Source organism: Molossus molossus, unplaced genomic scaffold, assembly GCF_014108415.1.
Source record: "Molossus molossus isolate mMolMol1 unplaced genomic scaffold, mMolMol1.p scaffold_m16_p_2, whole genome shotgun sequence".
Classification (NCBI taxonomy): Eukaryota; Metazoa; Chordata; class Mammalia; order Chiroptera; family Molossidae; genus Molossus; species Molossus molossus.
Genome location: NW_023425355.1, coordinates 91,161,506 through 91,184,738, shown reverse-complemented (window position 1 = coordinate 91,184,738; position 23,233 = coordinate 91,161,506). Strand labels below are relative to the sequence as shown.

The 23,233-nt window shown below is 51.2% G+C and overlaps 1 protein-coding gene across 1 annotated transcript; it reads right to left on the bottom strand.

The window, feature by feature from the left end:
* Positions 1 to 2,714: 2,714 nt before the first annotated feature.
* IRAK1 (interleukin 1 receptor associated kinase 1) lies at positions 2,715 to 12,500 on the bottom strand. Its single transcript, XM_036271519.1, has 14 exons — positions 12,365 to 12,500; positions 12,091 to 12,258; positions 11,855 to 11,986; positions 11,643 to 11,737; positions 11,271 to 11,459; positions 10,963 to 11,027; positions 10,678 to 10,792; positions 9,819 to 9,937; positions 8,871 to 9,078; positions 8,390 to 8,455; positions 6,411 to 6,647; positions 5,285 to 5,702; positions 4,650 to 4,793; positions 2,715 to 4,196 (listed from the first exon to the last, which is right to left on the bottom strand). Exons 1-14 carry the CDS (start codon positions 12,498 to 12,500, stop codon positions 4,135 to 4,137), a joined length of 2,154 nt encoding a protein of 717 aa, XP_036127412.1. The 3' UTR covers positions 2,715 to 4,134.
* Positions 12,501 to 23,233: the final 10,733 nt, after the last annotated feature.

The window sequence follows — 23,233 nt, the reverse complement described above, 5'->3', positions numbered from 1 at the left end:
CAAGTGCTGGCGAGGGTGTGGAGAAAAGGAGACTCTAGTACACTGCTGGTGGGAATGCAGACTGGTGCAGCCACTATGGAAAACACTATGATGTTTCCTCAAAAAATTAAAATTGATCTGCCACTTGACCCAGTGATCCCACTTCTAGGAATATACCCTAAGACCCCTAAAACACCAATCAGAAAGAATATATGTACCCCTATGTTTGTAGCAGCACTATTTACAATTGCCAAGATCTGGAAATAGCCCAAGTGTCCATCAATAGATGAATAGATGAAAAAGCTGTGGTACATTTACACAATGGAATACTATACAGCTGTAAGAAAGAAAGATCTCTTACCTGCTGAGACGACATGGAGGGACCTTGAGAGTATTATGCTAAGCGAAATAAGCCAACCAGAGAAAGACAAATACCACATGATCTCACTTATTTGTGGAATATAATGAACAAGGTGGGCTGATGAACAAAATAAACCCAGAGACATAAAAAGGGGTATGGCACAGACTGACAAACCTCAGAGGAGGGGGGCGGGAGGAGGAATGGATGAGATGAACCAACAAACTTATATGCATGTATGCATAACTAATGGACATAGACAACAATGCTGGGGGGGGGGGGCGAGATGGAGAAGAGGGTGTTTGGGGCGGGGGAAGGAGAAACATCTATAACAAAAATAAATTAATGAAAATTGAAAAAAAAATCAATGAAAATATATTTTTAAAAAAAAAAGAACTCAGAGTGTCTATATTCATACCAGACAAAGCAGATGTCAAAAGAAGAACTATTACCAGAGATAAAGAGGGGCATATCAAGATAATAAAAGGGTCAATTTATCAAGAACACATAACAACCCTAAATGTGCATGCACCCAATGCAAAATAGAGGCAGCAAAATCTGACAGAACTGAAAGGAGAAAGACACATTCACAATTACAATCGGAGACTGCAGTATTTTCCGCTCAGTCTGCTGGAGAGAAGTGGTAGACAGAAAATCAGCAAGGACTCTGAAGACTTGAACAACACTATCAACCAACCACCTTGACCTAACTGACATTTACAGGAACACTCCACCCAACTGCAGAAATATACACTCTTGTTTAAAAAATATCCATGGCCCGGCCAAGTGTGGCTCAGTGGTTGAGCGTCAACCCATGCACCAAGTCGCTGGTTTGATTCCTGGTCAGGGCACATGCCCAGGTTGTGGGCCAAATCGCCAGTGGGGGGCATGCAGGAGGCAGCCCATGGATGGTTCTCTCTCACATTGATGTTTCTATCTCTCTCTCCCTCTCCCTTCCTCTCTCTCTAAAAATCAATAAAAATATATTAAAAAGTATACATGGAACATTCACCAAACTAAACCATAAAATAAGTCTTGATAATTTATTTATTTTTAATCCTCACCTGAGGACATTTTTCCAAAATAAGTAAAAGCAAGGAAAGGATCAAGAGTGGAAATTGCCCTGGCCGGTTTGGCTCACTGGTTGGAGCATTGGCCTGCGGACCAGAGAGTCCTGGGTTCGGTTCCCGCTAGGGGCACGTACCAAAAAAAAGAAAAAAAAAAAAAGAGTTAAAATTAACAAAATAGAAAATGGATAAACAATGGAGAAAAATCAATGAAACCAAAATTTGTTACTTTGAAATGTTTGATAAAATCGATAAGCTATCTAGGACAGCAATTTTCAACTGGTGTGCTGCCAAGAATTTTTAAAACATGCATATAATACCTCACTATTTAGTCAGGGGTACTGATCTCTTTTTCCTTAGATTGTCAAATAAAAAAAAATGACAACAGCCACCATAATAGCTATCTAGTGTGAATGAACCAAAATTATACCTATTTTTTGTCAGATCGGCAAAAATATATATTTTTGGCGTGCTGCAGAATTTTAGTAATTAGTTTATGTATGCCATGAGAGGAAAAAAGTTGAAAATTGCTGATCTAGGATGATGAGGGAAAAAAGAAAAGACAAATTATCAATATCAGGAATGAAAGGGATGTCACTATAGTACCAACAGGCATAAAAGGATGATAAAGGGGGATTATTAACTTTAGGCCAATTTAGATGAAACAGAAAAATTCCATGAAAGACACAAATTACTAAAACTGACACATGAAACAGAAAATATGAATGGGCTGACAGCTAATTGAAGAAATTGGAATTGGAATTAAAAACCTTCCACAAAGAAAATTCCAGGTAGATGCCTTCACTGGTGAATACATCAAATATTTAAAGAAGTTAATACCAAGCATACATAAACCCTTTACGAAAATAAGGAAAGGGGACACTTTCCAATGTATTTTATGAAGCCTTGATACTAAAACCAGATAAAGATATTACCAGAAAACTGCAGATCAATATCCTTCATGAATATAGATGCAAAAATTCTCAAGAGATATTAGTAAATGAAATTCAGCAAGTGCTCTTTATATCTAGGGAATGCAATGGTTTAATATTTGAAATTCAATTGATGTGATTCACCACACTGACAAAATACATGTATGACAATCATTCTTAATGGTACAGGATAACACTTTGCACCTACAATTGAGAACAAGGCAAAGCTGTCTACTTTCACCACTTCTATTTAACATTTGACTAGAGGCTCTAGCCAGTGCTATAAGATAAGAATAAGAACTAAAAGGCAGATTGGAAAAGAAGTAGTAAAACTCTCTTTATTTCCAGATGAAATGATTGTATACAGACTGTCCCAAGGTATTTACCAAAAAACTGCTAAAGCTAATAAGTGAATTTAAACAAGGTCACAGAATACAAAGCCAATAGACAAATCTCAATTGTATTCCTATATACTATCAATGATCAATTAGAAAATGCTTTCAAGATACCATTTATAATAGCATCAAAACCCATTATATAGGGAAAATTTAACCCATGAAAGTACTGTTGGGTAGTGGTGGTGTGGACCTGCCACTAGTATGGTGGCTTGGCTGGGAGTGGAAATAAGAGCCTCCAGAGGACTTGGGGGGGGGGGTCTGATGTTTTGGGTTGAACAGTCAGGAATCATGAGCTGAAAAGCATTGGAAAAGCTTGAGGCTTTCAGTGCAACAAACTCTGCAAGTACAACCAGAGATTGAAACATAAGCTTTTATTACTTTAGTACAACTTGGACTTCACCAATGCCTAGCTTTGTGGGGCATGTAGTGTGACTGATGATTGTGGACACAAAATCATTTTAAGCCTGTGCTACAGCCCTGGGCTACTTTCAAAGACCCTTGGTTTCATGAAACTTCACTTGTTTCTAAAACTGTGAGTCCCATTTTCTTTTTCTTCCTTGTTTGCCTTGATCCCAACTTCTCACCTTGGGGCTTCTCACTGTCTGGGTAACATAGGACTCAGGCCTAAGTGAACTGTGAGAAATGACCCCTTTGTCACAATCAGTGCCTGGGCCTGATGCTGAGCCTGCAGCCTCTGGAGGCTGACTTGGTTTGGTACCTGTCTATAGCATCCAGGGGTGGCCTGGCTAGTAGGCAGTTCTGTTAGGACAGCTCCCAGCTCCTCAGTAAAGCCTACAGACACTGGCCTGATGGGGGCTGCTGCTGGATTCTCTGGGGTATCTCAGAACCCTCACTTCTAGCTAGTGGACTGAACCATAGGACAGCCACATCCCACTTTTCCACATTACAAGCAGCTGGGAGGGCCCCAGGCCTCATCTGCACTATTGTGCAGAGTGGCCGCTTTCCCCCAGGGCTTCAGCAAAGTACAGAGAAGGGCTCAGGGCTGCTGCGGTAGGCCTGGGCTGCAAATGCCTTGCCCAGCTCTCAGGGGAGCCAGCTCCCTGCTGCATGCCATTGTACCAGTGGTCCCACTCACTTCTCCTCTCTGGCCTGTGCCAGGAGCCTTTAGACATGCATTTCTCCCCCACACACCCCTCCCATGACATTGGCTTTCCTCTCCCCCAAATGCTGGACTGAAGGCAGGCATTTGAGATGTCCTGCCCTACGGACAGCTTCCAGCAGCTGGCCTGGGTGGTTCTGAGCCCGGCCTGTGCCCACAACCTTACAGCACAGGGGCCACCACCTGCTCTCCTCTGTGAGGCTGGGCCCCCGGGCTATGAGAACTTCCAACCATGAGAACTTTGACTTCCGGGTTTGGGGGATCTGCCTGGGTGAACAGATCAGCTCTGAAATTCATCACTCTCTTCTGGGCCCTGCCTGTTTTGGTGTTCCAGGCCCAAGCCTGCAGGAGGAGGAAATGCCAGTTAGTAAATGGGGGAGGCTTCTTTGGATACCAGGGGCCTGGTTCAAGGGCTGGGCCATGGTTCTACCTCAGCTCTCAAGGTACTCTCTGGAATGAGGGGTTTCTATTCCTAAGCAGAACTTGTTCAAATAGCATCTGGAATGGAAAATGCTTGCTGGAAGCATAGGAGGGCAATGGTACCCTAGGGCTAAGGGAAGGTGCTGTTTCAGGAGAAAAGGAGGGAGCCGGAGGGAGGCATGGGGGCAGGCTGGGCTTCCAGCCATTGTTAGAGGGGTGGGTGGCCTGTCTTCACACAGTCCCACACCCTTGGAGAACAGGGGCCTTATCAGTGCATGATCATAAAAAACACTCTGCTGTTTGGGGTGGCATGGGGAAACACGCCTGAGAGGCCCTGGGGGCTGACCATCCAGCTGCGGAACGCACATTGGGTACCTGGGAGGGAGCTGGACGACAGCAGCTGCAGGCTGTCTAGGACCCCATCCTCGTACAAGGCCAGCTTCTGCACCATCTTCTGTCGGGCTGGGTTGATGACAATCTGTGGTGGCCGTGATGATGCAGAACTGCCCAGGAGTGATCCTGGGGTAGAGAGAGCGCCCTCTTAGCTTCAGGGGCCATTGTCCCTAGGAACTCCACTGACACTTCCGATCTCAGGAGTCTTCCCGGCCCCCAGCCTAGTTTCCTGCCCCTTCAGGACAGAAGTCCTCAGTGCCCTGAGGGAAGGGCCTAGAAGGGGCTGCACCATGGCCTCGGCTCCCAGCTAGGCCAGGAGCCTGGTCCTGAACAGACCCTTCCTTTTCCAGCTTTCAGGAAGTGAGCTCCTGGCCTCTTCTCACCCACTTGGGGGGCATGGCCTGGGGAGATTAGACAACACTGAGCTGTCCTCTGTACCCCTTTCCAAGGCCAGGGAGGCCATCTGCCCTAAGACAGAGGACTGGAGCTTGCTAGGGACCAAGTGAGCTTAACAGCAGGCCCTAGTTCTCTCATCCCAGAAGGTTGGGGTGAGAAGTATAGGGACTGTTGCCAAAGGAGGTCCCTGGTCCCTATTCTGGGCACCTGTCTCCAGCTACCTTCCACAACTGTGGGCTGGGGCCCTGGGCCGCTCCCCCATCTGAACTCTCGGGCGGCACCCCCTTGAGTACAGCCAGCCTGCCCGAGGGGTGCTGGGGCCCACGTGGTAGCCCCTTGTCCAGGGCTGTCTGGCAGGGCTGTGCCTGGGGGGCAGCTCGTGGTCAGGTGCCAGGAATGCAGGGCAGCAGACAGGCCAGACACACTCTCATCACTCTCCACGGGCTGGTTGGGGCCTTTCTGGAGCCGCTCTGTAGCTGGGGCTCCTGTGGGCACTGCCAGGGGCTGCAATGGGCTGGCACTGCTGGTAGTGGACATGTAGGAGTTTTCCTGTGGGGAAGGGGGTTTGCAGCTGGCAGCCTCTGCTTCCAGGGATGGCCCTGCCACTGCTGCCTGAAGCTTCTCCAGCCTCTCATACACCTGCAAGGAGAAAGGGGATCTCAAGGTGAGTGGCCCAGGTGGGGCTCTTCCCTGCTCCTAGGCAGGCCTGGCTTGGCCATGAAGATCAATCACAGCCCTCAGAGAAGATGGTCAAACCACAAGGCTGTTCTAGGTAATCTGTGACCTGCTTTGGGGCTTGGGTTGTCACCCCAGGCCCCACACAGCTACTCTGGAGGCTGCAGGGACCACTAAACTGGTATACCCTGCAGCCGGGAAAGCTCTTTCCTTTGCCCCTTTGTCCCTGCCAAAGGAGCGCTGAGAGTCACAGCCACCAAAGCTAAGGACTGAGAAGAATGGCTTCTCTCTGTCTTCTAGAAAGTGAATCTCATTGCCCTGCTGCCCTCAAATGGGGCTTCTCTATTCTCAACTGTCAGATGGAAAGAGGTGGGGGCCAGGGAAGGGATAGAATAAAGCAGATGCAGTGGTGTGGCACATCCAGGAGGGGGCGCAGAAAAGCCCTTTGCCTCTCTACATCCCAGGCAGGGTTCAGTGAGGCTCCCACCACTCCATGCAAAACCAAAAGGTAAGTGAGAAATGTATGGAGACTCTGTCTCCAGAAAGAGGTCTGGCAGGTTCTGTATTTGGCTCACTCCAAGGCAGTGCCAGGACTACAGTGTTTCTAGCAGGTCACTGTCCCTATGGGCAGTTGGTACCTCAAATGCTTTCTGTCTCCCTCCACCAGGATACCTGGGTCATGGGGGGTCTCCTCTTAGCCCGGCGGTGCAGGCAGCAGCAAGCCAGCTGGCCCAGGGCCAGGCCTAGCTCAGGTGGGCATGGCCCAGGTCTGGGGTCCAGGTGCTTCTTGTAGATCTGGGTGGCGACTGGGATAGCCCAGGCATCTGAGGCCAGACCCGCTTGGCGTGTGGTCTGGGTGCTTTTCAGGGCCACCCCGGCATCCTCAGCTTCCTCTGTTACCAGGTCTTTCTGTGGGACAGATACTGTGAGCATGGCCACTAGGGAGGCCGTGCCTTCAGCTGAATTTCCCAGGCCCTCAGTCACTGACTCCTGTGGTCTGTCTTTGGTTGACTAAGCTCCCACTGTGTGCCCAGCACTGCCCCAGGCCCTAGGCATACAGAGACAAATAGACAGCCTGGGCCCACCTTCACAGAGCGGGACTTCCTAGAGGGGAGAGACGCCAACAAGCCTATAAAAGCAATGGAAAACTCTGGCAGAGGCCCATGAGCAAGTGGCATCTAAGCTAGGATCTGAAAGCATGAATTTACCAGAGAGGGCAGAACCAAGAAGGGAATATACCATGGAAAGACACCCAGGACAGAAATAGGACTGGAGGCCACTTTGAGTTCTGAAATGGGAAGGATCAGGAGGAAACACCTGGGGGGGAGGGGCTCTTCAGGCCCAAGGATAGGCAGATGGGGGCCTAGAGGACAGAGAGAAGGCTGGATTCAGGCATTGGGCCTTCACCCAAGCACAGTGGGAAAGCAAAGGGGCTTCCACAATCTCTTTACATTTTTTTCCTTTTTATTGATTTTAGAAAGAGGGAGGGAGAGACAGAAAGAGAGAAGAAGGGGGAGGGAGAGGGGGGAGAGGGAGAGAGACAGAGACAGAGAGAGAGAGAGAGAGAGAGAGAGAGAGAGAGAGAGAGAGAGACATCGACCCGTTGTTCCACTTATTAATGCATTCATTGGTTGACTCCAGTATGCACTCCTACCAGGGATCAAACCTTGTACATTGGGACAATGTTCCAACCAAGTGAACTGGCCAGGGCTCCTTCCATTTTTGAACAATTAATTTGGCTGTAGCACAGAGAACAAATAGAAAGAACCCAAACAAAGGAGTCCAGGGCAGTGATGACAACATAGAGAGCAACCCCAGTTGGATGTGCTGAGGGTTGTGAAAGGTGAAGGAAGGAGGGCTCCTGTCTGGCTCCCTGGTTCCTGGCCCAGACCTGGTAATGGACAGAAATAGCCCCAAGCCAGGAGCAGAAGCAGTTGAAGGTATACCAGTTGGTAAAGTGCGAAGAGCAAACACTGACCAAGCACATTCTGGGCCCAGAAAGTGTCTAAGCACTGTGTAGGCATTGCCTGTTTCCACACTGGGAAAGGGGTCCACCAAAGAGCAGAGATTTGCTCCAAGATCACAGCCAAGCTGGGACTAGAACCCAGGACTCCTTTATCCTGGCCCCATCTCAGTCCCTGGTGAGGCAGACAGAAACCATGAATTAAAGGGTGGGGGCAGCTCAGACCTGCCTCCACAACAAATGTTCATCTGCAGTGGGCCTGGTGGGGCCCAGAAGAAGGCTTCTCAGAGCCTGTCCAATTCTCTGCCACACCCGCTCGCAGGCTCCAGTGTTCTGTTTTCTGCTGTAGATTCTGGTCCCAAAGCACTGGGACTACCTTGCTGGGACGCCCTCTTCCCTCCCCACAACCCAGGTGGGGTCTGGAAAAGCCCAGTGCATCTATAGAAGAAAGACAGGCTTCTCTTTAGCAAGGTAAAGGAAGCTGTTTGGGCCCTGCCTACTTTCAAAGATGAGTCAGCAGCAGCAAAGGCTGGCTTCTGTGGGGTGCTGCATTCCAGATCATTCCACCCTCCAGGGCTGCACCTGTTGGTTGTCAGGAGCAGTGCCTCCCTGCCCCCCTCTCTTCTTCCCTGTCTGCCTCTCTCTCTTCCTGTCTGCCTCCCTCCCTGCCCCACCTCAGGAGGCTCACCAGGTACTTGGTCTTGGCACCATGCATCCTTACAGCCCTCTGGCCAGCCAGGGTCTCCAGAACTACCTGGAGAGAGAGCAGGATGGAGAGCATAGTAGTGGCTTCTGGGATGGCAAAGTCCCAGGCCTTGGTAAGGAGGGCCACAAGCAGAGGTGGCTTGTGGGGTAGAGGGAGTGACCTAGCCCTTGAATGGGCAGATCAGGATCAGCTCCCCACAGGGACAGAGCCAGATGTCATGGGACTGAAGCTTTGGAAGTTTGGAGTACCGACTTGAAAGAAAAGAATGCAAAAGGACAAATATGAAATGAGGTGCAGGGCCAAGGAAGGGGCCTGTGCCAGGGAGGGAGGGGCCTGCAGCTAAAGCTCTGTTAGCTTCCTGCCAGATTGGCCTCTGGCTCCACACAGAATTCTCCAGGCCACTCTGCCTTGGCCGGCCACAGCTCCCCACCCCTCTGGCCAGCAGAAGAGGAGCATGCCTCACCACGCCAAAGCTGAAGGTGTCGGTATCCACAGCCAGCCTCCCGGTCTTGATGTATTCCTCAGGCAGGTAGGCCAGGGTGCCACGCACGGTCTGAGTCCGGGCCACGGTGCTGCTCTGACCAGGGTTGGATGCTGCAAAACGGCTGAGACGGGCCAGGCCAAAGTCTCCCAGTTTGGGCATCAGTCTATCATCCAGAAGGATGTTGGAACTTAGGGGAGAAAGGAAGGATGTCAGCCTGGCTCTGGCCCCAGCTTGCTCTGTCCCCGACACATGCCTGGCACTGATGTAATTGGACTTGAAGTCGCCAAACTGCACCCTGCCTACAGAAAGTGGTTGGTATTGCTAGAATAGTCCAGCTACCTCGGAGTTGGGGGGTTGCAAGCAGTGTTCAGAGCACCCTTGCACAGTTCAGCTCCCATACATTAGTGTGGCCTGTCCTTGGTTTCTTTTTTTTTTTTTAATTCCTCACTTGAGGATACTTTTTTATTTATTATCAGATAGAGTGGGAGGGAGGGAGAGAGAAAGAGAGAAACGTTGATGTGATAGAGCCACATTGACTGGTTGCCTCCCACATAACCCGACCAGGGCGAGACAAACCGCTACTGAGGTACGTGCCCTTGACTGGAATCGAACCTGCGACTCATTGGTCTGCGGGCCAATGCTCTAACTGCTGAGCCAAAGTGGCCAGGGCTGTGTCCTTGGCTTCTGCTTCCACATCTGTCCCATGCCGGGTACTCAGTGACCCTGAGCCTCAGCTCTGATGCCCCAAGCCTCAGTGCTGCACCTTGTCCCCCACTTCCACCTTGAGCAGGAGAGGGCAGGCCTATTCTCATGTGGGACACTCAGGGTGGGGTTCCTTTGGACCAGACTCCCTGCTGGTGCATTGCTATAGACTCCACTCCTGCAGCTCTCAGGGGACCCAGGGGCCTGGCTATGCCCCCTCCTTACCTCTTGACATCTCCATGGATGAGGCTGGGGCTATCCTGATGTAAAAACTGAATCGCCCGGGCTGTGCCCAGAAGGATGTCCAGGCGCTGAGGCCAGGAGAGAGGGGAGCAGGCCTGAGTCTGGAGCAGCAGAAGGAGCAAAGGGGTATGAGGGATGCTGGGGGTCACTGTTCCTTGACCCCAACCCTTGTTCCACCTGTCACTGTGGGATCTAGGCAAGCACTTCACTCTCTGGGCCTTAGTTTCCCCTTCTGGAAAATGAAGAGCAAAATCTCCATGAGCTACTTCACAAGATAATCTAGACTAAGCTATTCCACTGCTTTATAAAGTATGCTGGGAAAATGGCTAGGAACGTGCTTGCTGGAGGCACCATAGAACTCAGTGGTCCTCAGTTCCTGAAGTTCATTCATTTGTCCCAGCGCGATCAGGACATCATTGGAGGCTTTCTCCTCACTTCCCCCAACACGGTGTGTAGTACACCCTTGTGCCTGGGAGGTGCCTCACTAGACAGGGCCCAAATGTGGGTCAGATAGTGTAACCTGCTGCTCACTCTCCCCCTTTCCTCAGGAGCAATACTGATAATACCCTTCAGCTACTCTTGTTTGCAAAGGGGAGAGGCTTGAGTAGGTTACTGTGAGTCAATAATCCCCTTTTCAGAGGCACCATGGCACAGGCTCCTGGACATGCAGGAACAGCCAGGGAGGCCACAGAAAATGGCGACCCACCTTGGGCCAAACCCTGAGCCCAGGCTCTGCCTGTCAGTGGGACCCACTCATGGAGGCTGAGAGCCCAGGCCCACTGCCCCACTCCATCCAGGTGCTACAGATCTGGGAAAGTGTGCCAGGCTAGGTTAAGACTACCTGGAAGTGGAGGCGGTCTTCCAGGGAGCCGTTGGGCAGGAAGCCATAGACAAGGCAGTAGTAGCCACTCTGAGCACAGTAACCAGCAAAGTCCACGATGTTTGGGTGACGAAACCTGCTTGGAAAAGTGGTGCCTGAGTGCTCTGATCCCCAGCCTCCACTGCACTTTCCATCTTGTTGTTTCAGGGGTGAGCAGTCCCTACTGGTCCCTCAGCTAGGCTCGGCCTGGCAGGCTTCAGTATCCGAGGGAGCTAGGTCCCATGGTATGTGGTCTTGAAGGCTCACCGTGACAGCTGCTCCACTTCAGTCAGGAAGCTCTGCTTCACAGTGGTCCACTCCAGGTCTGCCTCCTGTAGCCCTCAGGGAAAATGGGGGGGGGGGAGCAGCATGAGGCTCTTGCAGCCAAGGCTTGATGGTCACTCCCAGTGCCATCTATCCTGGGCCCAGAACAATCAAGGGGCTGGAGACCTTGAGTTGGGGAATCAGAGGGCTGAAGGAGCTGTGTGGGAAGTGGGGGTGGGGGAGTGGAGGAGACCAAAAAGATAGGGTCTGCTGCTGGCCTTCAAGGGTCCTCACCAGGATGCTACACCCACCTCCTTCAGCTTCTTCACAGCATACACTGTGTTCCTCAGTACGGCCCGGTACACACACCCAAAGCCACCCTCCCCAATCTTCAGCTCCTCTGAGAAGTTGTGGGTGCCCTGGGAAATCTCATGGAGGGGCCAGCATAATGCAGAAGAGTGGTTCCTTTGTAGGAAGGACACTGGGTTCTTTGGGCTCCGCTGTGGAAAAAGATACCAGTCAGGTGAGTTCCTGCCTCGTCCCCTCAGCCCTAGTCACAAGCTCTCCCTACCCCAGCTGCCTTCCAGCTGGCCCTGCTGGGCTGGCTGGGGCTCCCCAGTGTACCAAAGCCTGGGTTTCTAGTTCCTTGTCTGGAACCTCTCCAGGGAGCAGGACCCACCTACCTTGGTAGAAGAAAAGACTAGAGATGGTGGTGGTGGCCAGAAAGCAGCAGGGCTTGGGACAGGGCCGCCCTCAGGCCCAGAATGGGTCTGGGAGCCTGGAAAAGACAGGAGTAAGAGGCAGGTAGGGACCAGCAGCAGGGTCTAGAGCCATGGCCATGGTCAATGTGGCCTTTTCGTCAGGTCCATCAAGCCCAACATCAGAGCCGTCTTACCTGGGGAGAGGAAGGTGGAAGCTGATGACTGCAACTTCGGGGGGCGGGGGGCCTTGGCCTCAGAGGGTACAGAGATGCTGCTGGTCCTCGGAGCGGTGGTGCTGGAGGGGGGGAGGGGGGGAGGGGGGTGCCCTGGGTCGTTAAGGAAGGAAAGGATGGTTAGGCCTTGGCAGGGGGAGGAGCCCCGTGGGAAGCCTCCAGCTCCGGGTTCCCAGGTCTCAGGGCTGCGTGCTCACAGGCCGTGATGATGTCCCTCGCACGGAGCAGCTGCAAGTGCGTGAGGATGTGCACGAGGTCGGCCACGCGGGCATTTCGGTTGATCCAGGGCCAAAGGACGCTGGCAGTGCGCTGCCCGGAGCGTTCACACAGCCGTAGCTCGGTTTGGTCCCGCACAATCAGGGCGGCTGTGGGGCAGGAGGCGTCAGGCCTGGGCGCCGGGGCCCGCGCCCTCCCCTGCCCTCCTCCTCCCCTCCCCTCCTCTCCTCTCCCGGCCGGCCCGCCGCCACCTACCGAACTGGCACCAGTCGCTGGGCTCCAGGGCGTCCATCACTTTGTAAAAGCGGCACATGACCCAGGGTGGCACCTCGTACAAGAAGTGTTGGGCGCCGGGGGCCGCGGGGTCCCCCGGGCCCGGGCCCCCAGCCATAGCTGCCGCCGCCGCCGCCGCCGCCGCCGCCGCCAGGCCGGGGCCTCTTGGGGCCTCGGCCGGCCGTGTCCGCGGACACTGACTCACTTCCCCTTTAAGCTAGCCTCGTGCGACACCCGCCTGGGCGGAAGGGGCGGTGCCCAGGACTCCACCATCTTGCCCGCCGCCGCTGCCTCCGCTGCCGCCGCCGCCGCGGCCCTCGGCCACACGGGGGCGCCGCACGCGGTCCCTTACAACGAAGGCAGCGCCACTGCGCGGGGCCAGACTGGCTGGGCGAGCTTCCAGGAGGAGGGGCTGTCTGAAGTAGGGCTCTGAGGGATGAGGAGAGCAGTTCCCAGCACTGAGGACGGATGCTATGGCGAAGGCATGGGGCGTTCCAGGAAGCGCCAGAGCCGGGCCTTGTTGACAGTGACACGGAGGTCCCTTTTAGACGTTTTGGCTTTATTTGGGAGACATGGATTATCGTCAGAGATGCCGGCAGAACAGGGTCAGATGTGGGTTACATACACAAAGGCCCCCCTGGCTGACTCCTGTCAGATGGCAATGTGTTTGAGTGCAGGGAGAACGGTCTGGAAACTTGTACAGCAGCCCACCCCAGCTCTGAGCATTTTTGCCCATCTCCTGTGCCCTGGATCCCATCTTTCCCGCTCCTTCAGAAACCTGCACCAGCAATTGTCACCTCTTAGCAACATCTTTCACGTTTCCTTCTTTGCTGGCTCCGTCCCTCTAGTACATGAACTATTTATCCCTTTAAAAAAGGATTTCAGCGCTGGCCGGTGTTGCTCAGTGGTTAGAGCGTGGCTCGTGGGTTCGATTCCCAGTCAAGGGCACATACCTGGGTTGCAGGTTCAATCCCCAGCCCTGTTGGTCGAGGTCGTGTGGGAGGCAACCAATTGATGTCTCTCTCTCACATCAATGTTTCTCTCTTTCTCTCCCTCCTTCCCTTCCACAATCAATGGAAAAAATATCCTCAGGTGAGGATTAACAACAAAATGGATTTCAGCTCCTGCTGTCCCTCCTCCCTCTTGTCACATTTCTGGCTCAGTTTGCACTCACCCCTGTGAGAACAGCTTCTCCCACCCTCTTTTCTGAAGCAGTGGACAAACACCAAGCTCAGTTCCCAGCCTGTTTGACATCTTGGCCACATATCTCTCTCTTGCCCATTCCCACAATGCTCTGCACTCTCCATTCCTCCACCCTGCAATCATTAGCCACTATTTTCCTGTTGTCTCCCTGACCATCTCTGGAGTCCACATCCTCCTCACTGGCCCACTGCCCTCACTACTACCTCTTACCTGGATGAACGCACTGGCTTCCTGACGGCTTTCCTGCCTTGTCTCCACCCTGGTGCTCTTCCTCTGGCACAAATCAAGCCACATAGCTTTCCTGCCTAAGACCTTCTCGTGCTTTCCGAAGCCCTCTGATGTGCCCCAGCTCTTCATTGCAGCCTCCACCACTGTCACGACGTGGCCCCTCTCCTCTCATTTCATGTCTAGCTCTCTGTACATGTCAGCATCCTTAAGACATCCAGAATTCCTTAGGGTTCCGAGAATGGGCCAGGGCTTCTGCAGTTTGCACTTCCAGTTTCTTGGCCCTCATGTGACAAGATTGAGCTCAAACAGCTCCCCAGGTGGAAGCTACGATGAAAGCTCCCTAGGCCACTGTGGCAGAGCTGGCTGCAGCCTCTGTTGTGACTGGCATCTCTTGTACATCCTTCTTGAGCCTCCCCAACTAGATGGAGAAAGACCCCACAGCACCTTCCTCTTTTGTTTTTCCAGCTAGGTGCATGTTTGTAAGGCAACTGGTCTCCTTCCTTCACCATCCCCCTGGTTGCCTCGATCTGACCCTAGAGGGCTTCCGCTACCCCAGGAACTTAGGGCTGTTTCCAGAAACCAGGTCTGTCCAAATATGAGCCTCCATTGGAACCTCTTCCCAGAAGTCAGCCACCCCCAAAAAGGAGGCCAGCCACGCCTTGAGTATAGGAAATTATCATGCACACACATGCCAAGCTCTAAGGGAACAGGCACTTAGTCCTACCTGCTCACTGCTGAACTGCAGCACCCAGACAGGCCTGGCACACAAGAGATGCTCAGTACACACAGGTTGATTTCAACCCTTTGTTTAACATTCGAGTTCAGGACTTTCTAATGCACCTTCTATAGATATTTCCACGTTTGCGTGTGAAGCTGGACACTGAGCAGTTTTTGTCCTCTTAATAACAGCCTGGTGAGGATGACTGTGGTGGGGCAGGTAGCTCCTGAGAGCCCATAGCCTTACTTGGAAGCCAAGAAGCAAGGAAGGGCAGGGTGTGACGCCTGCAAACCCTAGTGATGACAGCACCCACTTTGGGCAGGGAGCCAGTTCAGCAGAGGCCATGGGAGGGTCTCAGGTGTTAGGCACAGAAGGAGCCCGGAGCTGGAGGGGGTGTATTTGCAAAAGCACCTCGGCACATCCAGGCCAAAGAGGTGCCCCTATAGTGGCCCTTAGGAATAGGGAAGTTGTGCTGCTGCTATGCAGAAGGCCTGCAGCCCACCTGCCTCTGGACCTAGGGCATAGCTGGCAGATTTGTGCCAGGTCCTTCCCAGCCTGCCACCCATAGTTTCCTCACACATGCAGGAGCAGTGTGCCTGAAAGTGTAGCCTTGGGGCACCCAAGGGGAGGCAGTGTATGGATTGGGCTGCCCTTTCCTCCCACGGCAGTCCTGAAAGCAACTGGCTCTCTGTGTTCAGGGACAGCCAGACCAAATCAGGAAACACACCACCATGCTGTCCTGTGAGCTGTCAGATAATGAAAGCCCAGACCTTGAGTCACTTTCACAGAGAGATTTATCGAGAATGCTAACAGCAAAGGATACAGTACTTCCCAACAAAAGGTGCAAACGTGTCACTTAGAAAGGCATGCTGAGTAGTCTTTGCTTTCACACGTATTAAAAAACTTACAAAAATAAAATAAAACTGCGTGCTGCCCATCTTTTCAAATAGTAAAAGAACCTTATGAAAAAATCACTTGATTTTACAACAAAAGACACAAACGGACATTTTTATGTAAATTTATAAGGCAAACTCTTTATATAATAAATAGGTTACAGGGATTCAGTGGGGGGTGTTTTTGAAACGTATACAGGTACATTCAGACAGGTTTACTGAAATGGTACAAATTTCCTTAATAAATTGCCTTTTGTTTTTAAATATATCAGTGCTTTCAGTCATTTGGCTATACACAAAGAACCTTTTTTTGAACACTACAAAAAAGCAATCAATATTTTTTTGTTTTTAAAACGACCTACTTATTTCCTAAAGTAATTGTCCCAAAACACAAAAACTGAAGGTGAATGCAATAGAGGGCTTTTAGAGACATATCCAGCCAAGACTGTCCTGGGCAGCTCCCCGTACCCCATGCTTACCTCTCCCACCCTCAGCAGGGCTTCCCTCTGCACAGGGTGGCTGGCCTGTGTCACTGCAACTCGAGAGGAAGCAGCCACCCTGCCTGATTCTTCCCACTACTAAACCCCATGTGCAAATGGTCACTACAATCAGCACTGTCCTCACCTTTCAGAGGAAGGGCTGCCAGGCGCTAAGGGAGCACACATCTGTCCCTGTTGTGAACCCAAAACAATGTCTAGTGGGGATAACGGTTTCTCTAAGAAGGGTCTGGTTTTGCCATGGAAAGGGAAGGGGGTTTCTCACATCCAAATTTTCCTGGGAATCAGATGACAGCAAAGAGAATGCACCCTCCCACTCCACCACCATTTTATCACCTGGGATGGTTGGGAATTGAGAGGTCACATTAGTATTGTGCACTGCGGTAAGGGGTGGGATGTGATGGAGGTGTCCTAAATGGTAATGCCCTCTGCCTGGCCTGTCTACAAAGAGCTGCATCAGGTGAAGAGTAGCCAATCTGCTCTGTCAACATATACCTGACCTGTGGCCACAGTGGAGATTTCCAGGGAGATGCCCACCTTTAATCTGAGCTACTTGGTTTAGGCCTGCCCCAGGTTGGCCCTGCTCACACCCCTCCTGGCTCCCCTCACAGGAACAAAAATCTGGTCTGTCCTTAAAAATAATGATGCTAATAATTTTGGGGGGAGAGGGGGAAGCAAAAGAATCCACTGGGTGGAACAAGATCTGGTTTTGCTCTGACTTTGAAAATGGCAACACATCAGCTATTCGGTCTGTTGGCTTCGGTTTACTTTCTTGGGTGGCTTCTGGCTGATCTGAGCAGGGGTCATCTCTTCAGGTCTCCCCTCCTGGGGAAATAGGACAGCCCCTTTCATCTCAGTCACCATCCCCTCCCTCTGAATTCTTTTGTTTGTAAAGAAAAGGTGTCTAGAAGCATTTGTCTCTGGAACAATTACTTTAAACATGGTTACAATACAAACTTCAGTTCAAACACAGAAGAGATTTACTTTGCAAATTTCCTTTCACCCACCAATTACACAAATATAAGCCTCAACACCACAGTTAAGAGGACCAGTAGAGAAAACCTCATGTTAGGAACACAAAAGGGGAAATAAAAACCAAACCAAACCCAAACAGAAAACCCCCAGAAAAACAAGGGGAGGGTGAGAGAGGAGGGGAGGAGAGCTAACACAGCACACATTACAGTGTCCGGGTACACAAGGAGCCCAGCGCGATAAAAGGGCTCGGCACACATTGAGTAACAGTCCTGGTGATATTTGGTCATATATTCATCAACTACTGACTCTGGAGCGGCTGTTATTGATTGAAGCAGTGACAAATCAAATGGAAAAGGAGGCCTTGGTAGCAAAGGAAGGAGCAGGCTTCAAGTTCTGCAAGCCTTATGCACTCCACTGTCCAGCTCCCCAGAAACACTGAACTGTGTGGGCCCCGCTCCGGCAGGGCAAGAGGTCACTGGGTGAGGCTAACTCGGGTGATTTTACATTTCCATCAGAAAGCATGCACGTGGACACATGCGGACACCCACCTGTTAGTGGCCAGGCATCAGTGGCAACGGCCTCCTCACCTCCTCGGCCCCATTCCAGGCTGGGTGGGCAAGGACGTCGTGACCCACCGCTAATACTGAATGCAGACTGGAGTGGGCCCCAAACCAGGTCTTCCGAGGGGCCCGAGGGTAGCCCAGCCACCCAAAGGGCCAAGGAGTGTTTCTCTTTTGGATTTATGCCTCAGAAGTACTGAGCAGGAAGGGAAGCTTTTGGCCCTGGTGATTATAATGCTCTCTGCTTTGGAAGAACAAGTTTCTGGATTTTTTTTTTTTGGTGTTTTTAGTTACTTAAAAAATGATCAAAAAGAATTGTTACAGCTAAACTCTCTAGCAGATATTGCTCATTAAGAATTACAAAAGCAAATGCAATTACTCACAGGATGTGGGAGAAGAGAAAGGGACATTTCTGGAGTCTTCACTACCTCCTAGAGGAGACTGGACTCTCTATGTGGTTCTGGGGTCCCTGGCATTCTATCTGGTGCAGCTCACATCTTCCCTCCAGCTCCTGGACTCCACAAGGTGGGAGCCCTACTGGTGGGGAGGCCTGCTGAGCTGACTCTCCACACATGATCACTCTGATTGGGTCACTGGAACGGGTGGGGGATCAGGCCACCCTCAAGGACTCCAGCTGCCCTACCCAGAGGTGGAAGGGGACCAGGCGGTGCCAACTACATTCCGGACTTCGCCAGGGCAAGGGAGCACTTGAGCGCCCACCCATTGAGGTGAGCTGTCCTGCACCAGTATCCTGGGACCTCTCTCACAAGCGCTGGAGAAACAGTGCAAAACCTGGGTGCTGCCTGGAGCCTCCTTAGCTTGGCACAGGGAAGCCCTTGAAAGAAGCGAGGAAAGACCACGGATCTGCTTGGACAGAAGTGACCAGCAGACAGATTTGTCTTTTTTTGTTTTGTTTTTATTTTCCCTTGTCCTATGCTACAGTTATCAGAAATATTGTAATTAAGCAACAGGTATAATTTTAACAGGTCTTCTTTTGTGTGTGTGTGGAGCCACAAGCAAAATGAGTTTATAATTGTGCAATATAGATATATATATATATATATATAAAAATTCATCTGCTTTGTGTGTCTAGTTGGTGCATTAAATAAAAGGGACAGAAAATCTAAAAGCAAAACTAAAAAGCAAAACAAAAGCCCAGGACAGAGAAGACCAAGCAGGCCTATGCATATAGTCTATAAGATACTGGATATAATCAGGGTCACCAGGAAAAACAGCTTTGTCACTTGACACACAAACACTGCGGGGAGGACTACCAGTGGACAGGAGCCAAACCTCTTGGCCTTTTCATCTTATTTTCTCTCGCTGCTGAGCAGGACCTGAGAAAAGGTAAGATAGAAGGGGGAGCTAGAGGAGCAAAGACAATTTGCAAGTTTCCCAAATGTTCTGAAACTCAAAGGCCAGCTTTTTCTCCTGTGAAGGTCTCAGTTCTGCCAGGGGTGGGGGCACCTATCCTCACACCCACCCTCCCTCTGCCCCAGGGGCTCTCAAGAGTGAGGGGCAAGTGGGACACACACCACAGTGAGTGCTCAGGCCTCTGTTCTCACCTCTGAGTTCAGAAAGGAATACCACTTCACCAGGCCCTAGACCCCGAGGAGAACAGAGCAGGGGAATGTCATCAGGAAACAGGCTGTGCCACCAGCAAAGGCCAAAGGGGAGACATCACCTTCATAGTTACCTGGGCTCTAGTTAGAACTAATTTTTTTCTTGACAAATCAGAGCTTCGGGCAGGCTCTGTGGAGATGAGAACGAAGCAAGAAACAGATGGTACTGGGGAGTGAGAATGATGCAGGCCCTGGTGACCACTCTGCTTCCCACACCAAGAGCTGGGCTCCTGCAGCTTTGGGACCAGGTGGGTTACTAACCTCCAGGCTCCCCCAGAGGACAGGGGCAGAGCCAAGTCCTCAGGGACTGCTACTCAATGACAGAATGGCCCTGAGTCTCAGATCTCGCAGCTTTGGGCTGGAATCCCCTTTGCCTGCAGCACTCACCACACATCAGGTGAAGCTCCAAGTATTTTTAGATCAGAATTTTTGCAAAAGCTTGCTCTTGTTCATTCAGAAATATTAAAATGTAATTTTTTTGCCTAATATTTTTCTAGGTTTGCGTTCTGAATTGTTGAGAGCGGGTTTCAGTGTTCACTCCCCCCCCCCCACCTTTAATATGTAACTTCAGACCCTGGGGGAGGCAGTATCCTAGCGATTTATAATTAGGCCTTTTCTAAAGATTTATCTAAAAGAGAAAGACACAAAAATGGAGACTCAACAAACCCCTCCAGAGTGGACGGGCTCACTGACCAAGAGTAAAGATGGACCCTTGCAGAAAGCAGAGTAAGAGCGGGAATAAAACACAGCAGGGGCACGGGAGCAGGGGCTTGACCACAGGCCTGGTGATGCTGCTGTGCTTGCCCACACGCCAGCGGCTGGTACTTGGGAGACTGGCTAAGCAAACACACATAGGGCTCTGCCACAGCTTGCTTCCTGAGATCTGGGCCATTGGTCCTAGACTCTGTGTGCAAAACTCACACCAGGAAGCAATTCAGGGCAACACTAGCTAGGAATGGATGCACAAAGGTCTCCAAGAACCAGTACCTGTGATATCCCCTGAAGGTGTCAGTCCAGAGAGCCTGGTGGGAATGATCCATAAGATCCAGTCGGCCCCTTGGTGAGTTTAGTTCATAAACCTTTGCTCCCTCCTGGGTTTGAGCTGCTTATTAAGAGTTACTGAAAATCCAGAGGGCCTGTCAGCTAAGAAAACTCCTTTCCCACTGAACATGGAAATTTATTTCTGGCTAGTACCCTTTCATGATGGCTATCACAGCAATGACAAGCTGGGCAGAGGAGCAGGCAACAACTTGGGGCTGTTGCAGGTTTCACTGCCAGTTTTTTGCCTCCAGCCTGGAATGATGCCATTGAAAAGACTGTTGCCCACACCCGCATGGGGTCTCAGTAGAAGCCAGGTGCTGGTTGTGGCCAGTGTCACCTGGCCACTACCATGACTTTCACTTTCCAGGGATCTGAGGGGCTGGGGTCCTTTGCTAGTTTGGCACTGATGGACTGGGGACATGGCATTCCCAGGTGTCTCCTATGCCAGCAGAAGGGAACTGTACTAGAGACTGGTTGGGACCCAATTCCCCAGTTCACTAAAGTGTCAAAGCCAGCAATTCCACTGGTAAGGACAAGCCCACCAACAGGCAGACAGGTAGGGCAGGGCTGGGCTTTGAGAGGAGCTCGAGGACATACAGAATTCTGTCAAGAAAGGAGGTAGTAACTAACAACTAGAATGATGGTTGGGGAGACAGGACTCTCTGTGACCTAGACCCATGGGGATCTGAAAGTTATCCGTGAATTTCTGTATTCTTGTCCATAAAAGATGGCCCCAATCTTTGTGGTGTTCAAGTATACACAAAATCAAGGTCACACCCCAAACGGGGCTGGACACAGCTGGTAAGAATTCCAGGGCTTAGGCTTTCCCTCCAACCTCCTGCCAACCTGACTCCAGGAACAGGGGTGGCATGGGAGTTATAGAGCCCCTGCCTGCCACAGTGACAAACCACCAAGGTGGCCTACTTAAAAGTGACTTACTCATGATACTTTTATTTGGGGAAGAAGCGGGAATGTGGAAGAAAGGCTGGGGGGGGGGGGGGAGAAAACCCTAAGGAGCCTCAGGCACTGCCTGTAGCTTTGGAACTCTAGGGGAAGCTGGGGAGCTAGGGGGCTGCAGGTTGGGCCAGACAGAAAGAAAACGACCCTTGAAATGCTGTGTTCTTGACCAACAGTGCCCAGTCAGCCCCTAAATAAACTGTCATGGATGAAAGGGGGGCCTGGTGGGCCCCGCACTCCTCTTCCCAAGACCAGATGGTAATGAGCTGATGGGGAAGCCAGCCAGCTCCTGACATTGGTCCCAGGAGCCACATTTCTCTGGACTAGGTATAATACATAAAAACCCGACCAACCAAAATGGACGGCGTCTCCATGACAAACTGGCTGAATGCCGAGCTTGCGTGGATAGGTGTCTTTTGGGGATGCCAGGAGTGCAAGGCCACTGTGGGATCCAGAGCCTTTTGTCCTTGGAGGAAGAGGAGTCCTGAAGGACTTGTACCCTCCTCCCACCCCCCTTCCCTCCTGGGGAGGAGTCAGAAGTGAAGCCCGGAAAATTGACAGCAGAGGGGGTTGCTTGTGGGACTTGCTTTTGCAGCATAAGGAAATGGATACAAAAATGCTAGAAAGGCCAACTATGACTCTACGAACAGAACGGGCAAACTCCCTTGCTTCTAACCATTCTGGAAGAGACAGACACGGTTTTTTCTTAAGCTACTGATCGGAACTGTCAACTATGGTTCCTGATCACTAAGGACTGGCAAGGAAGTGCTAGACAGTTTCTAGGATGTTTCACTCCTTCATGGTTACACCGCAGTAAGGAAGCCAGGGAACAATAACTGAAATACACGAGACAACACGCACTTGACAGTTCATGGCAGCAGCTCACATGGGACGTGCTTGTGGGTGTTTCTGGAAGCATTAGACTGCTGTCTCATTTGCTACTTTGATAAGGTACTTCTCAGTTGGACAGATTTAGATATAAGAGACATCTCTGTAAACACAGAAAAGGATATACCAATATGATGAAGATATGCAGCTAGATAAGGACTTCCTGAACAGATAGGTTGAAAGAATGGGATCCCACAGCAAACCCAAGCCTCTAAGCCCCTACACCATAACCCTGGTGCAAACGTGAAAATGTGTGCTACACTGGCCGTACCCAGTCTCCAGAAAGCAAAAGCCAAATGTTTTCCATTAGAAAAGAACTCATGGTTTAACAGAGGAGCTGGGTGGGCAGAGAAAGGGGGTGGGGCTAGGCACTGGTCCCAGCTCAGGTCTGGGGGCATCTGTATTTGTTCCGCCTGCTGCTCTGCCACATTGCACTGCACTATCCAGGCATGGCAAAGGCCAAGGTCAGGGCTGGGCCCCTTGATGACTGTGGCAGAGCATGGGGGGCATCTGTTTTGGCCTCATCCCTCAAATCCAAATCTGGTCCGATTTCTCCCACCCACTTCTTTTGAGTGGAAAGTTGCGGAGGCTCAGTGTCTGGGTTCTGACCTAGGAGACCAAGACCTTGCTGTTCTCTTGCCCTTCAGAGAGGCTGAGGTGCTAGGGTCAGGTGGACTCAGCAGACCCTAGGGCTTCCTCAGGGCTGAGGATGGGGTGAGGCTGGGCTCGGGTTGGTGGCGGGAAGGCCAAGGACGGGTGAGTTCTGAGGCATGAGCTAACCAGAATCAGTTCAGGGTACAGTTGGGCACTGCGGCTGCTTGGAATAGAAGGGATGAATGAGGAGGAAGGAGGAGGGGAAGAACTGAAAGGATGAAATGACAGAAGGCAGAAATGGGAGAGAAGAGAAATCAATCAGGAAGTCCTTATAAAATTGCAGCAAACACTTAGAGTTTCGGAGCTTCGTGGGAACCCTATGTGCTGAGCCCACTTTAAAACAAGCGCAGGTATCTACAGATCCAGGCAGTTCTAAACACCATTGCATCTGGTGGCTTGAGGGACAAAGTGCCACCAATTCAAGCCAGTTTGCTCTCAGAGCATGTTTGTTTTGAAGTGGGAACATGAAGACTCAATAGTGCAAATAGTTCTAAGCTGTCCCTAAGGAGTAGAATTGGAAAGTTTTGGAAGAACATTCTCCCCTCCTTCCCCTTGGCCCCCGCCCCACTGAGCCTCTAACTGCCAGTCACAGACTGCTCTGAGCGACTAGGAGTC

What these genes read in the sequence shown, in the direction of transcription:
- IRAK1 (XM_036271519.1), bottom strand. Translation starts at nt 12,500, where the DNA reads ATGGCTGGGGGCCCGGGCCCGGGGGACCCCGCGGCCCCCGGCGCCCAA. An exon ending in ACACCTTCAGCTTTGGCGTG is followed by an intron (nt 8,456 to 8,870) that starts GTGAGGCATGCT and finishes CTCTCTCTCCAG; the next exon opens with GTAGTTCTGGAGACCCTGGC. An exon ending in CCAGCCCACAGTTGTGGAAG is followed by an intron (nt 4,794 to 5,284) that starts GTAGCTGGAGAC and finishes TCTCTACCCCAG; the next exon opens with GATCACTCCTGGGCAGTTCT.